The sequence below is a fragment of the Physeter macrocephalus genome, chromosome 15 (genome assembly GCF_002837175.3).
Source record: "Physeter macrocephalus isolate SW-GA chromosome 15, ASM283717v5, whole genome shotgun sequence".
NCBI lineage: Eukaryota > Metazoa > Chordata > Mammalia > Artiodactyla > Physeteridae > Physeter > Physeter macrocephalus.
In genome coordinates this window covers 63248454-63265319 of record NC_041228.1, presented here as the reverse complement: position 1 = coordinate 63265319, position 16866 = coordinate 63248454, and the positions used below count along the sequence as shown (strand labels likewise).

The 16866-nt window shown below is 45.7% G+C and overlaps 1 protein-coding gene across 19 annotated transcripts in view; it reads right to left on the bottom strand.

Moving 5' to 3' along the window:
* Positions 1-459: 459 nt before the first annotated feature.
* STAU2 (staufen double-stranded RNA binding protein 2) overlaps positions 460-16866 on the bottom strand; it is a 319639-nt gene continuing 303232 nt past the window's right edge. For 14 of the 19 annotated variants that reach the window (XM_028500369.1, XM_028500365.2, XM_024127092.3 and 11 more), the window contains 2 exons: positions 2683-2771; positions 460-1555 (listed from right to left, as the gene is read on the bottom strand). In XM_028500369.1, the coding sequence (XP_028356170.1) occupies positions 1462-1555; positions 2683-2771 (183 nt within the window). In that variant the 3' untranslated portion in view covers positions 460-1461. Of the gene's footprint in view, positions 1556-2682; positions 2772-6271; positions 6361-8016; positions 8146-16866 lie in introns of those variants that run through there. The other 5 variants (XM_028500359.2, XM_055091126.1, XM_055091123.1 and 2 more) reach the window with 4 other exon arrangements.

The window sequence follows — 16866 nt, the reverse complement described above, 5'->3', positions numbered from 1 at the left end:
CAGCTTTACAAATGGGCTGTTTTGTCCACGAGGGCCCAGCTTTATGGAGCAAAACCTATTTCCTCCGAGGGCACCCAGCCCTCTCGATGCTGGCGGACTTCCCCACATGGGAGTCATTAAAAACAACCCTAGAGTGATTTCCTTCTGTTGCTGTTTGTTTATTCTCCAGTCGCGTGTGAGTCAGCCAGATCATGATTTGTGGTGGTTTTGCTCGTGAAATCTTACAGGAACAATGAGACGACGTTGGCCGGTCAGGAACCCGGTTCCGAGTCACCCGGGAGGCGGCCCTGCAGTTTCGCAGAGACGGCCGGTGGCACGAGAACCCGCTAGTGTCACCGCTGTGCAGGGGGGACAGGGCCGGCTGGGCAATGGCCTCTGAGATGGGTTACGCTGGGGTGATGTTTCAGGGAGGAGAGCGAGGCGAGGAAAGAACAACACTGACCACACTTCACACAGAAACCGACCACATTTTTACTGCATTGGCTCCACGCTGGATTCCAACATGCTGGTCCAGAGCGTGGCTGGCTACAAGCTGGCAGGACCTCGACGGCTCCTCCCACAGGCTTTCCCTTCCCCGCCATGAACATTATTTCTTTTGATCCCACTCACTGCCCCAAGTGCAGAGGCAGTTATCAAAAAACACTTTGGATGCAAACAGTGAGTGGCTTACAACGCACGGATGGGGTGGGTGCAATGCCCACCGTGAACGTGGAATCCACAGAAATGGCTGGAGAGGCAAGACGCCTCCTTAGTGGCTAATAGGATGATGGCATTCAAAACCCACAAGTGGTTTTTGTTTTCTTTTTGAATTCCTGGAGTCTATTGAAACTAATTGTTCCTAACATTATTTCGTATTTGTAATCAAATGTCTGACCTGATTTCAACCATGTTTGTTGGCATACATCTTTGAGTGGTGTGCCTTGAAGTTATTCAGACTGATATAGGATGAAGATTACAAATATCTGCATAAAAAGAGAAACTGTGTGACTCTATATGAAGACAACGACCATCACATTCCACAGCACATCATTGGTTAATCTTTGAATCGTCAGGCATTATTTAAAATGAGAGAGAATATAAGTGAACACAAGCGCCACGACAAAACAATCATAACAACAGAACCAAACCCAATTTCTCGATTAATCATTTAAGAATTGTACCTCTGTTTCTAACACTTTTCATTAATTGTTATTTTAAGCTCCAGTAGCCGGATCAGATTTCTGCTGCCTCTGGGCAAATGAGTTATGATCTGATCTCAAGTTCCAAGGGAAATGCTCAAAGTTTTATTTCCCCCCAGTTGAATAAACAGTACTATGTCTATTATCTCTTGTGTTAGAATAGTGTTGTCTTCACATAAGACTCAAATCATGGTGCTAGTCATTCATTTCCTTGAACACAGACATCCTCATGCGTGCTGACAGGTTTATAAGGATGCGGTGGCAGCCGTAGCTCTGGGAGCTGCTAGATGACCGACCTTGATTTCTTGCCGTCCTGAGTGGTGGGGCCCGGGTGTGTCTGGTTATTGTCTGCTTTCTCTCCCAGATGCTGGGCTTGTCTGGAAGATTAAGACATTAACAAGAGCTGAAGGTCCGGGGTGGCACATCTTCAGACATGTTTATTAGCAGATGGCACACAGGATTCAAAGGTCACCACAAAAGTGACATTTTAAAGTGAAACAACAATATTTATGTTCAGATAGTCTACTGATGAGATCATGTGGAAATGGTTTTGATTAAATTAGCTTATAAATGGTTGCCAATCTATAGACAACTTAAAATGCCACGTCTGTTTACCAAATGTTTTTTTCTCACGCTCTCACCTTTTAAATATTAATGACCAAGTGCTGTGGGGTTTTTTTTTGGGGGGGGGGCAGTGAAGAGTATTTAACTGCAGGATTAGTATATTTGGTTTTGACTTCCTAGGTCATCCAGTTTTTTTCATTCTAAAAATGTTATCTGTCTCCGGTGTGAGTTCTGAAATCTCACCTGCCATTATTTCTGCTTTGAAAGAATTTGGATTCCGCTGTTGTAAATACAATGGCTTGCAATTTCTTTAGTATAAATTGGGTCTCTGGAGAGACTTAAAGTTCAGTCTCTCAGATCAAACCTTATGTTCAATATTGTAAAAGAGGTATGAGTTGGATTTCAGAAATTCTTATTAAATCGGCGTTTTGGCCTCTGTAGCCCTCGGGAGCCACAATTTTGTGACAACGTGCGCTTGTGTTTCATACAACAATGTGAAAAGCAAAATGCAGCCAAGGGGAAGGAACCCTCCTCTCAGCTTCTTTCTTTTTCCCCCCTCTCTGTTGTGCCTACTACCTAGAAGGAATGTGAAGGAAAACATTTACCTCAGAAAATGGTTTAGTCAGAGAATGCTCAACAGTCTGAAATGAGAATTCACCTTTTGCAAGTCTTGCAAATCTCCGTGGTCAGCAAAACCCACAGAAATATTTCCAGCAAAGGCATTAAAATGCAGAAATAAGGATCAATCAGTAGATTAAAACTTTCACAGACATATTTACAGGAAACAAATATGACCATATAGACTGTTTCTCATTTATTTACATTGAATTGTATTAGGAATAATTTTGTCTTGAGTTTTTCACCTTATTATTATGTCTATCTTATTTTTCATACAGTTACAAAATTACAAATGTAAGAATACAACAGAAGATGTACTCACTTTTCAAGAGAACCTTTTTCAATATTCATTGCCCCTTCCATTGGATCCAATCCTTGTTCAGAAAATTGTTTCAAGGCACTTAAAGCTGCCTAAAAATGAAAACAAACACACAGACAAGGAGATCCAGTTACTGACTTTCATGTAATAAATAGGTGTGTAATGGTAAAAGAAAGCTTTGATATATAGTAAAGGCTATCATTTTCGTTAGTCTAAATAAATGCTTTTCTGTATCATTTAACAAAACTACATTTAAGAGGCTGTATTATGATGGAGCAATGCATATACTATGAAGGCTTTATTTTTGTGTGTCTGGGGGAAGAGGTGGAGAGAGGAGTCTCCATAAATTTCATGCCTTATCCATAATTTTGTAAAATCACAATGTGTTATCCACAAATGTAGAAAACACCTCGTAGAAGCCTGTCATTCTTTGATGATGAGTTTTGCATCATTTCTCCTCACATTACTGAAACTACACATTGACTTCCTCCAGATGTGAGAACATCAGATTTTTCTCCAGCTTTCCAAAGTTAGCATAAATGTATTGTTCAATTTTATAGACACGGAGCCTCAAGCAAGTCACAGAATGGGAGCCCAGAAATGGACCAAATACACCCTTGCATACCGAGGGGATTGTATGATGGTATCCTGTGAGGAGAGAGAAAATTTGCGCTCCATGGGGCCCTGGGGAGGCAGGCCTGGCCGCGGCAGAGCCTCCTGTGGTGGGGCTGTGCCGGGATGCGGGATGTGGATGCGTGGGATGCTGAAGGGTGTTGACAGGCTGGTGGAGCCTCGCTGAATAGCTGGGAGGCACCAAAAAATGTGATGCTGATAAGATCTGCATAAGTTGTTGACACTCCAGTGTGCGGTCCAAACTGTTATTTCTTTGAATAAGAATTTGGTTCTTCTTCCCCTCCCCAAACCCCACCACTTCTCAGGTCAATTAGAAGAGCTTTGTTGTGTCTGAGATAGGTGTGAGCGGCCACAGTTGTTTGCATCTCGGAGACCCTGCTGGGTCACACTTTGGTCATCTGTATCTTCTCAACTGCCTCTGACAAAGAGCTAACTCTGCCAGTTGCTCAAACTTTTATCTGCCAGGGGCCCCTTTTGGGCAGCTGAGTGCATGATCTCGTCTACATCTCTTTATACGTAATGTATCTTTTTGGTTTTGATTTTTCAGTTAATAGGCTTTATTTTTTTTAGGGCAGCTTTAAGTTTGCAGAAAAAATGGAGCAGGGAGAGTTCCCAGATACCCTCTCCCACTCCACCCTCTACACTGTTTCCTCTATTATTAACTTCCTGCATTCCCGAGGTACATTTGTTACAACGGATGAAATATCGATATATTATCATTAACTAAATCCAGAGTCTACAACTCTGTGTTGTACATTCTATGGATTTTGAGAAATGTATAATGTCACGTGTCCACCATTACACGTGTCCATCATACGGAATAATTTTATTGCCCTAAAAATCCACTGTGCTCCACCTGTTCACCCCCCTCCCTTTCCCCCCAATCCCTGGCAACCCCATTATTATTATTATTTTTACAATCTCTATAGTTTTGTCTTTTTCGAAATTCATAGAGCTGGAATCACACAGTATGTAGCCCTTTCAGATTGGCTTCTTTCACTAAGCAATATGCATTGAAAGTGCCTCTATCCTCTATGTCTTTTCATCTCATCTCTTTTTCACTGCTGAATATACTCCATTGCGTGGATGTACCATAGTTTCTTTATCCTTTTGTACCTATTGAGGGACATCCCGGTTGCTTCCAGTTTTGGGCGATTATGAATAAAACTGCTATCAACATCTGTGTGCAGATTTTTGTGTAATATTTGTAATATTTTTCCTCTCTTCTCTCTCTGTCGTTCTGTCTTTTAAATCTCAACCCCTATATTCAACCAAAAAGGAAAACTATATCCTTTACTTTTTTTTTTAGGCTACTTCTTCCTTTCAGATCTCTAAGCTGGTCTCCCCAGTTCAGACGTGCTAATCTGAATGTCCACTCATGCCTGCAGCCCCAGCGTGGGCGGGCAGCGGGGGGGCGTGCTTGGGCTCTCCTCACAGGATACCATCATACCATCCCCTCGGTATGCAAGGGTGTATTTGGTCCATTTCTGGGCTCCCATTCTGTGACTTGCTTGAGGCTCCATGTCTATAAAATTGAACAATACATTTATGCTAACTTTGGAAAGCTGGAAAAATATCTGATGTTCTCACATCAATGATAATGTTTCATCATTATCTCTTTGAACCTGGAGTCCTGTGGGGATGTCAGTGCCCTACCCCACTACCCCTGATCTTGGTCCAGGCTCCTACTATACAGCAGCTGGTGTAGGCTGTAGTGGCAGGAAAGCACTCACCTCGGTTGCGTAGGAGCAATGTGGCCACCTCACTGGGTGCTGTTATTGGCTGAATTGTGTCCACCCCCCCATACTCATATGTTGAAGTCCTAAACCCCCATACGCAGAATATGGCCTTATTTGGAAATAGGGTGACTGCTGATTTCTGATATAATTGAGATGAAGTCATGCTAGATTAGGGTGTGGCCTGATTCATTATGACCAATGGCCTTATAAAAAGGGGAAATTCAGAAACAGAAACCCACACAGGGAGAACACTGTGTGAAGAAGGCGGAGATTGGAGTGATGCAACAGAAGTCAAGGAATGCCGGACTGCCAGCGAACCACCAGAAACTAGGAGAGAGGCATGGAACAGATTTCTCCCTCACAGCCCTCAGAAGGAACCAACCCTGCCAACACTTTGATCTTGGACTTCTACCTTCCAGAACTGTGCGACAGTAACTTCCTGTTGAATTCATTGTTGGTGGTCCTTTGTTATGGAGGCCCTAGCAAATGAATACAGGTACATCATCATTCCTCTTTAAGGACAGTAGAACCTCTTTCTCCTCTCTCTGATGTTTCCTTATATTATCTTTTTATTATAAAAATAGTTTCTCATTACAGAAAACTCATAATATGTAGGCAAGCAAAAAGAATGTGAAAATATCCACAGTCTTACCCACCACTCACAACTTTGTGTACATCTTTCCATACCCTTTTCTGTCCCCTCCCCATACGTACACTCTCTAACCTGGATCATATCCTAACACTGTTTTAGAACCTTCCCCTCTCATTGAACGTGAGCAGTTTTGCACCTCAACGGAAACATTTCAGCAGCATCATTTTGCAGGACTGCACAGTATCTCACTGACTTTATGTGCCTTTCTGTATTTAGCCAATCCCTGGTGTTGGACATTGAGGCCACACCCACTTTTTAAGCTGTTATTAACACTGCACCAAGCTTCTTAATGGTTAAAAAGCTTTGAGTACGTTCTCAATAATTTCCTTGTGATAAATTCCTAGAAACTGAATTTCTGGGCCAAAGGGTGTGCACATTTGTAAAGATCAGATATAAATTTGGCCCTGCCCTCAGGGAGGTTGTACCCACCAGCACTCCGAGGAACACCGGCTTCTCTAGGTGCTTTTGTAATCACCTCTCAGAACCACTTTGTGGATCACTGGAGCGAACCAGTTTTGCCATTTTACAGCCCCACTTGATTTTTCATTTGTCCATCCCTACCACTTACCTCATTCACTAGACTTGGCTTTGAGTGGTTTGGTTGCTTTCAAAAGTTAAATTCACCCTCAAAAGACTCAGATTTGGACAAGTTTCCGCCTAGAAGAAAGTAATTCGCAGAGATATTTGATTCTTATTAAATTCAATTAGATGACCGCCGAGGTCCTTTCCAGCCCTGAAACGCCGAGGGAGCTGGGCAGCCTTCCCGGGTGACTCTGCTGAGAACGGTCCCGTGGCCGTGCACATCCTTGTGGGCTTGTCACGTGAACCTGAGCTCCGCAGTCCCGCCTTCTGTGCGCGTGCGCAGAGGTAGGAGTCCGGCTCGCTCGCTACTAACCTGTAAAGACCAGGCCGTGCCGGACCTCTCCAGATAGCCCAGCTTCGTGGGGTGGGCGAAGGAACAGAGAGTTCTTTGTATATTCAACAATTTTGAACAAATGAACTATTTTGTTCTGATCCGTTAATATGTGAATTATTGGTAGGAATGCTGATTTTTATCAGTTTCTTCCCAAACGGATTATTATAGACGGCTATTTCAGCGCCTTCTATTAGAGTCTATCTGCAATGTGGTTGGTACTGCTGAATGAGACTTTTGAGAGCTCCAGGGCTTCTTGGTCCTGTTTTATTCCCAATAAGGCCAAAACGACAACCAAAACGAAATCGTTTTTTGAAAATCACTTATAGGCTAATTGTAGCCCAGTTTCACTAGCTGCTTTGAAAATAACTTGTTGCCTAAATACCAGGAACCAAATGTCTTACTTCACCGAGTCCAGGACCCAGTGACACCTGTTCGCATCCACCCAAAAAGAGATGCACATATGAGATGAAGGCGAGGTCTCAGGGAGCAGTTTGGGTGTTTTAGCTCTTGCAAAATCTCCTGGATGATTTAATCAGCGTGATAGGAAGGTCCCCAAGTGCTGTCAAGATGATTGTCATTGCTCCGAGAACGTCCTACCAGCTGGAATGGCGGAGTGCTCTTTCACTCGATGCCGTGAAGGATTTTCAGAATTCTTGTGTGGCTGCTTCCCTCCAAAGGTATGTTTAAAAGCTTCCAAATAACATTCCCTTAACTGTCTGATGAGATAATTCAGCCCACATCTTATTGATAACCCTGAATACAATCGCTTATAAATATGAGAGGACTTCTTTCTACTTTATAAAAGGCGATGAAGACACTTTATCCTCTCTGTAAACAGCAATCGCTGCCATTTGCTGAGCATTCCTCTGCCACAGCCATGAGACCGGGTCCCTCACCTGCGTGACCTCAGGTGTTACCACAGCCCTGCAAGGTAGGTCCTTCCCGTGAGGAATTCAGCAACCTACTCGAGGTCACACGGCTAGTAAGCGGCAGAGCAGAGAGAGATGTGAACCCAGCCCACATCCTTGGTCACATCACTTTATTTCCTTCCAACGTAAAAACCGCCCACATTCAGCCTAGGCAACTTCAGCATAACTCCTTTCAGTATCATTATTTCAAAATCACTCCTATAACCTCCTCCATACTCACTCTATTGATTATTTCCCATGATAATGAATTGAGGTAAGCTCATGAAATGATCTCCATTTTCTAGAGAAGGGCTTTATTACCTTGTGGGGAATCACACAGTTTCCAGTCTCCAGCTTTTTTGGGGTCCCTGGGTTGACTTCTGAGACCTCATTTGGCACTTCTATAACACTTGCAGTTTGGTTAAAACTAAATTGCTACAGCAATTATTTCATCACTTAGAATGCGCCAAAGGCCACAATTCCTTGCCTTCCCTCCCGTCGTTCTCAGAAGAGTTCACCTGTCACCTTCCTGTGGTGGCTGGGAGGAGGGAGAAACGAGGTGCAGTGTCCGCCTGGGATTGTGGGGCGGAGGCTACCCAGTGAGAGGAGGTGCTGGGACTGCAAAGGTGAAACGGAGAGAGAAAGAGGGCTCGGCTGTGCTTTAGAGGGAGCGATAAGCCAAACGTGTTCAGGAAAGTCGAGATGGGCAGGGGCTGCTACCCAGGCGCTGCTCTGACAGGTACTAATAGAGGCCTGGCCCCGCCGCTTCCTCGCAGCTCCTCATGAGCTCCATGCGGAGTCAGGGGCTCTCCTTCCACTCACAACCCCCACTCATCACCCACTACTTCCCCTGAAAGGACACTTTACCGAGTAAGAAAGTCCATGGAGAGAGATGGGTTTGCTTCGCCTGCTACAGCAAAACGTCCGCAACAATAGGATAATGCAGCAACCCCAAAAAAGCCACATAACATTTAGCACGACCCAAATAGCGGTCATTTCAAAGAACAACGTACAACGGAGTAGCATTTCGAACAAAAACTAAAATTGAACAGTCCACCAAAATGTTTTACTGTGTTCGTCCAAATCTGTCCAGAAGATGGTATAAACAAAATCCTTATGTTTAAACTACCTGAGCTGAATAAATTGTTACTTGCTAGAGGCCAGTTGCTTTACAAAAAATTAAGAACTTTTTATAAATATGTGATGTAATATTAAAGGACACTTTGGAGTGAGCGAAAAATCAAATAGCCTTCATTTGGGGAGACATAGTTGAAGTCCGATTAGAAGCAAGTTCATACACACACACACACACACACACACACACACACACACACACACACACACACTGGAATATTACTCAGCCATAAAAAAGAATGGAATAATGCCATTTGCAGCAATGTGGATGGACCTAGAGATGATCATACTAAGTGAAGTAAGTCAGAAAGAGAAAGACAAATACCATATGATATCACTTATATGTGGAATGTAAAAAAAATGATACAAATGAACTTATTTACAAAACAGAAACAGACTCACAGACATAGGAAACAGATTTACGGTTACCAAAGGAGACAGTGTGTGGTGGCGGGGGGAGATGAATTAGGAGTCTGGGATTAACATACACACACTACATAAAATAGGTGAATGACAAGGACCTACTGCATAGCCCAGGGAACTGTACTCAATAACCTATAATGGAAAAGAATCTGAAAGAGAATATATTTATACATATATGTATGTGTAACTGAATCACTTTGCTGTACACTTGAAACTAACATAACATTGTACATTAACTATACTTAAATAAAACACTTTTAAAAAGAAGCAGTTTCTACCTCGTCCATTACTGAGATGGTAAAGAGATAAAAGATGTTCAGCTCCTGCCGCCTGCAGGTCACCCTCTCAGCATGGACAATTTGCCATGTGATAAATGTAAACTAACCTTGGGGAGTTGTGGGGAGGAGGTAAATCTGGGTTCCTTAATGAACAACATCCTGCATGATGCTTAAACACAAGTTGTATAACTTCCCACACACTGTGGATTCGAGAATTTCAAAGACACACTAACATAAGTACCCAGAACCCTCCATATGGCTTTGACCATAAACAAACAGACAACTATATGATTTCATTTCCAAGGTCAGAAAATGTTTTCCTAGCAAATCAAAACAAACTCACTCAGCATCCTTTTGTATGTTACCACAGTCTACCAACTGGAATCTTAAACTTTAGCTTTATGATAATTTATATGTTCCAGGACTTTTTTTTTTTTAAGGTATATCCAAGGCAATAGATGTAGCTTTGTTTGAAAGGAGAGAAAATTTTCAAGTGTTTTAAAGAAGTGGATGACATTTCCTTTTCTTATTCCTGTCTTTTCAGCTCAACACTTGTATCCATTTGGTGTGTGTGTGTGTTTCCCTTAGAGGAGGGCATCTGCATAGATACATAGAAATATTTTTGTCCCCCAAAGATTTTACAACTGTTTTGGGAATAAAGCCCCACAGGTTCTAAAACAGATGTCGCTGCCATCTCGTGTATCGCTTGTTTTGTGCGTAGTTATAGCAATGCCAGAAACATGATGCCAATAAGATACTTTCCATGCCTGTTTGTTGGTCTTGGTTGGTTCACGTGTGTGTGTGTGTGTGTGTGTGTGTGTGTGTGTGTGTGTGTGTGTCCACAGGATGGGGGTGAGCCTTTGCAGCCATTTCTGTAATTTCTAACTTTCCTCTTGTCGATCAGCAATTTAGCAAACTGTGTTGAAACCAGTGCCTATTCTTCTTGCTTCCTGCTGCAAGGACTAAAGAGTTTGTAATGACAACACAGCAACACGTCATTCTTTGAGAGACAACAATGGTTCATTAGCAAAATGTGAATTTTAACTCATCCCCTCATGACACGCAGTTCTTTTCGGAGTCTTTGAACAGGATGCCCAATGGATCCTTTTATTTCTTTTTTTTCCATTTCACACTTTTCCCACCGATTTCACATCCTGAATCCCAGAAACAGACAGGCTGTTCCCATTAAAGTCAATGGTAACCATACATGTCCGAATGTGGCCTTCATTTTGAAGTAAGTGTTCAAGGTTTGTTTTGTTTTGCCTTTTCCCCCTGAAGTGCTTGCTCATATGGAACTCTTCCTGGGAGCCGGTCTAACTGCTGGATTCATTTCAGAACGCACGTGTTGGACATATATGCAGCTCATTAAATCAGTCTCCTTTAATGAGAAAATGATAGGCTTCAAGCTGCAAACATCTTCATTTGCAGCTGAGGACTCCCCTCCCTTCTCTTCCCGACAATCTTTGAGACCGACTCTCCGTGAAGTCATTTAAAAATGACTGAAAAACCGGAAGGTCTTTTCTTCAGTAGGTTTGAAGTCTTACTGCCCAAAGAATGTGAATTTTAATGTTTCTAAGTTACCATTTTCTTACTTTGAATGGTCTGTAACAAAATGCCAAGTCTCTCTTTATATAAAATAACAGAAACCCAAAAGAGAAAATCGTATTTCTAATTTTTATCACATTATGATAGGAGCCTCAGTCTATTACTTTTCAGATGACTCAATGGTAGGACTTTAAAAATAAAATAAAAAGTTGATTATACTGAGCTTTAATTAAACCATTTGCTGCCCTGCTTTCTAACAATTTCATTATAGTCCGCACTTTCATTTACGCTTACACAATCCTATGGGTTCAGGTAATTTCCACAAAATTGGTACCTTATAAAAAAGCTCTTACTGTTGGAACAAAGGGATGTCAGCTAAGGTGATGGCTACTCACTGTGTAAAAAAAAAAAAAAAAAAAAAAAAGAGGTGTGGGTGGTCGGAAGACTAAGGCGTGCCTTGGACAGTCTCCTAAGGCAGAGAATAGGAATTTTGGCTCCAGAATTCGGGGAATTAGTACAAAATTGGGCACTTAAACTATAGACTTAGCCATCACCTTTATTTCAGCAATCAGGCACTGACTGTTGGGTTATCCACGTGGCTGCCAGCCTTGACAATAATGCACAGTTGAATTTGAAGCAGGATTAACTGTGCTAAGGAATGTTTTCAGTGTGTTTAGAACAAACTTGAGCAGTGACATCCACGCTGCCATGGCTTCCCCCAGTCACGCTGCTTCTGTTTTACCGATAGCATTCCTTTGAAATTCCTGTGTTGTCTTTTATTTAATTATTTTTGCTTCAACAGAAAACCCCCTTTGTAACGGTGTTTACTGAAACATGGTGCTGGGCACGAAGGCAAGCGTCCATCTCTCTCTGAACTTGGCAGGACAGTCACCCACAAAGGTGTCCTACCCCCCAGAATCTGAATATGGCAAAAGTGATTTTGCAGGTGGGACTGAGGTATGAACATTGAGATGGAGAGGTTATCCTGGATGATCCACGTGGGTCCAGTCTAATCACGTGACTCCTTAAAACCACAGAACCTTTCCTGGCTTTGGTCAGAGAGAAAGACGTGGCCAGGAAAACATGCACAACAAAATGCAACGTTGTTAGTTCTGAAGATGGAGGAAGTCAAGGAAGGTGTGTGGCCTCTATAAGCTGGAAAAGGCAAGGAGACCAGTTCACCCCTAGAGCCCCAAAAAGGAACTGCCGACACCTTGATTTCAGCTCAGCGAGACTCCTGTCTGACTTCTGACCCACAGAGCTCTAAGACAACAAACACGTTTGTGTTGGGCTAAGCCACTCAGCCTGTTCATTTGTTACAGCAGCAAGAGAAAACTAGTACACTTTTCCAGTCATCTGGACAAGGAAGTGAACGGGCATGGCATTTGGAGTCTGTCAGGCCTAGATTAAAATGTCAGCTCCACTGCAGACCAGCCGGGTGTCTTTATGCAAGTGACTGTATGTCTCAGAGCCTCGTTTCCATCATCCGTAAACTGGAAACCACAACACCTACCACGTCGAATTGTTTGAGAGGTTAATGCCTGGGCTATAGTGGTGTTTTATAAATGAAGGCCTTTAGTACACAACTTTCTCTGTTGAGCCCAACATTCAGTCATAAAATTCTTTATGCTCTCTGTCTCCATGTTAATTTATGTCCAGTTTCCTGTATATTTCTATCAACTTTTTCGAGCACATTGCTCATCTGTCTCTCTTCTAAGAGAACCCTATCATTATGCCTTCCCCTTAATCAACAGCCGTTAAGAACTCCCAGCCCCAGGAAAACATCCTATATTCTTGGCCTGGCATTCAGGGCCCTCCATCAGCTGACACCAGTCTACCCCACAACCTCACTTGCTGCAGTTTCATTAGTGTGTTTTCTAGAGTGTGATTCCCCCAAACAGCAGACCTGTCACCAGCCTCAGGAACACCTGGCAGGTGGCAGTGTCATCAACAAGCTCCCTGGCCTATTGGCCTAAAGACACATGAGTATTTCAGAAGCCCTGCCCGCATGGATCTTCCGCCCTGGCCAGATTGATCTGCCTCCTGTCTGGGAAGACATCGGGGCTTTCTACCTCCACGCCTTTGTTCCTGCAGGCTTTCTGACTTCTCAGCGTGGTCTTCTTGGATTCCCAGCCTGTGTCCCACCTGTGAATTTCTGACAGCCCCGGCCATTTACCTCCCTGAACTGAGTCAACTTTAACGTGCTTACATCCTGTCTCCCAGGTAGTTGGTCTGTTGGGGCCATTTTCCTGTTTGAAATCGTCACAGTGTGTTTATAGAACATCTCCAAGGAATACTCTTTGATAGATTAGCCTTCGGCTTCCATGTGAAGCTCACCCGGACAGGCAAGTGCTTGCAGACACGTTTCTTCTTCCTGTTTTCTCTTTATTCTCCTATTCGTCTTGCCCTCCCTTGCTTTCCTCCCCCTGCAGGGCCTCCTCCAAAACTTCTCTCCATGGAGGCTCTTTCTCCTCCCCGTCTGCACCCCTCCACCCCTACCCGCAGGCTCTGCGGCCAGGGCACCATGGGATAGACCATCCCAGGAAAGCAGGGCTGGGTTGCAGCTATCCGTGTGAGAGAAGGTTCTCCTTCCCCATAACTAACCTCCAAAGAATACAGAGGATAGTTACTGTCTTTTCCAAACGTCCATCATGGGCTGCGACCAGCGCTCACAGCTCAGCCTTCCTGGGGTCCTGTGAGGCTACAGAGGAAGTGCCTGGGAAACCCTCCCTGGGAGGACCCCACAAAGGGGGCTTTGCCTGAGACCCTCGAGATGGGGACATCCTGAAACAGAGGACCAGAGGGGAGCCTCTTCCGCCCAAGGAGGCCTGGCTCTGTGGGGCAATCGTGGCCGAATTCTGCCTGGGCAGCCCTCCCCTCTGCTGCCCCGAGGGTTCATTTGGGATTTCTTGGTCCTTTGAGATTCTACTCCAAAGAGAATGAGAAGCATTCCTGCTGAACATGGGCGCACACTGCTCTGTCTATTCAGGAATGTCACTTGGGTTTGAGTATGTGATTGACAGAAAGTTCCATTATAGTTATTTCACAGTTTTTACTGCCCTTAATGTATTCTTGGATCGCCTGGTGGGGAAGGATGGGTGGGAACAGAGAATGATGGTCGAACAATATAACGTATAAAGTTCTGTTTAATTCTGAACCTCCGGTTGTATTGCAGTCGAGTCGTAGGTGGTAACGGCGGGTGGCCTGCAGGCCTTGTTGATTCTCTCAGTGGGTGAGGCACGCAGAAGTCTGACTTTTTCTTAGGGCATTTGGTGGCCATCCTAGTGGTCAGATTGCAGGAGGGAGGGGCCAGAATAGACCTTCACCTCCACCCCAAATGCCTCCTTAGCCTCCTACTGACACCTGATTAAGGTCCAAGCATGCACAAAAGTACAAAGAATAGTACACTGAACCCTCACATGCTTATCATTCAGATCAAGAATTATCAGTATTTTACCAATCTTGTTTCATGTATCTTCACGTTTTTCCTGTAGTATTCCAAATCATATATCAGGTAGAGATACATGCCATTATCAGACCTAACAAAATTAACAGTACATCCTTTCTATCATCTAAGTACCCAGGTCATGTTAAAATTTCCCCGATAGTCCCAATAATGTCCATTAAAGTTGGTTCTCAGATCTATAGGCCATCAGTTCACGAGTTGTATCTGATTGACCTTTTAAGATCTAGCCGTCCTGTGGCAGCAGAATAATGCCTCTCAAAGATGTCTGAGTCCTAATCCCAGAGACCTGTGAATGTTACTTCACCAGGGTCTTTGCAGATGGGATAAACTGAGGGTCTGGAGACGGGATGATCAGTCTGGATTTCCCGGTGAGTCCAGTCCGATCCAATGAGTCCTCAAAATTAGAGAACCCCTCCCAGCATTGGTCAGAGAGAGACATGATCCGGAGAGGGGTGAGAGGGACGTGACCTTATTGGCTTTGAATGTGGAGGAAGGGGCCAGGAACCAAGGAATGCAGGAAGCTTACAGAAGCTGGAAAAAGCAAGGAAACCTTCTCCCCTGAGCCTCCAGAGAGGAACACAGCCCTGCTGGCACTTGGATTTCAGCTCTGTGAGGCCGTGGCTGACTTCCGGTGACAGAACCCTCAGATAATACACTTGTGTTGTTTTAAAGCGCCATTCCTTTACCAGGGGGACTGAAGTCACACGGAGGTGTGAACTCTGACACCAGGTTCTTTCCCCAGAGAGACCAGGCTGGTGTTGGGCCCGAAAAGGAGGCCCGAGGGCCTGCCTGAGCCGTCTGGGGCAAGGGGAGGCTGGGGGCCTGAGAAGTGGGACTGGCTGAGCTGCAGGCCTCGTCAGGCCGGAACCGAAGAGCTCCCCACCCCTCCCAAAGTGGGCTTCACCCTAAGATCAAGGCCCCTAAACCCTTCTAGGCCCTCCCTCTGCGCTCGGGGGTCCAGGCACCTTCGCTCCTTCTGTGCTGTGCCCGCCGCCTCCTTTCTGTTCCTTGACTGTGACAAGCTCGCCCCCATCTCAGGGACTCATGCTGGCCGGTCCCTCGAGCCACCCCCTCCTCAAGACCGGCTGCTTGTCAGCCTTCAGATCTCAGGCCAGGGAGGCCTCCCCGACCGCGCCAAAAACTCACATAACTGTGTTCAGTGTCCTCAGAACGCTTGTCACGGCCTGTGATTATTTCCTAGAGGGAGGGGTCCGGTCTGAGTCACGACTGGGTAACCGTCCTCCATTCCACAGAGAGTCACTGGGAACCGGGCACCGCACTGGGCACCAGGAAACTAAGCCCCACGGACACGCTCCCTGCCTGTCCGTGGCGTGCCTCCCAGCAGGAAGGAAGGCGTGCAGACCACGCCAGGCTAGCGGATGATGCTGTAGAGACAGCACATACAACGGCAGCCTCGAGAAGGGCGCCCAGGGCTCCCCGGAGAAAACTGTGTCACAGAGAGGGCACATTTGGGGTGAGACTCAGGGTGAGAAAGACTCCTTCACGGAGGCGAACAGGGAGAGCGGGGTGATGCTGGCACGGGAGCTGCTTTTGCCAAGGGGCTGGGGCTGGGAGGGGAGGAGGGCTTGGGGACACGATCGGGCTTCAAGCTGTGGTGCAGAAACGGGAGGCACCGCCTTCTGGGAAAGCCTGAGCCGAGCCCAAGGGGCGGAAGCCACAGGCGGAGCGATTTGGTCTCAAAACAGGAAGGAACCTTGTGTCCGCGGAGAGCAAGCCGGTCTCTGAGGAAGGACCGGGTGGCGCCCATTGCCAGGCCGGCTGTCAGGTAGGAGGCCGGGCCCGGAGCAGGTGGCCGTGCGGTCCCTCGTGTCTCAGGCTCGCTGATGCTCTGAGTCAGGACAAGGCCACGCAGGGGAAGAACACCGGCACATCCGCAGGGCGGGAAGGGTTGTTGGAGAGGTGACATGTGGAGCTGTGTCACCTGTGATGAGTGTAGTTGGCAGGGGAAAGCTGAGTCTTCCTTGATAGGGGTAGAAATTGGACCTGAGCTTCACGATGGGTCACGTGAGAAAGTGTCTTTCCCTTGTCGTTCCTCAGCATCTCCATTTAGAAGACTGAGTCGGTAAAACCATCCTGTTACAGGGATTAACTGACGGACATGTCCTGGAGGTGTCCGCCGCATACCGTCCTATGTGGTAAATGTTGTTGTTTTTTTAAAATATCTTACTTTTTAAAACTTATTTATTTTTGGCTGCGTTGGGTCTTCGTTGCTGCGCGCGGGCTTTCTCTGGTTGCAAAGAGCGGGGGCTGCTCTTCGTTGAGGTGCGCGGGCTTCTCATCGCGGTGGCTTCTCTTGTTGCGGAGCGCGGGCTCCAGGCGCGCGGGCTTCAGTAGTTGTGGCTCGTGGGCTCAGTAGTCGCGGCTCGCGGGCTCTAGAGCGCAGGCTCAGCGGTTGTGGCGCACGGGCTTAGTTGCTCCGCGGCACGTGGGAGCTTCCCGGACCAGGGCTCGAACCCGTGTCCCCCGCATTGG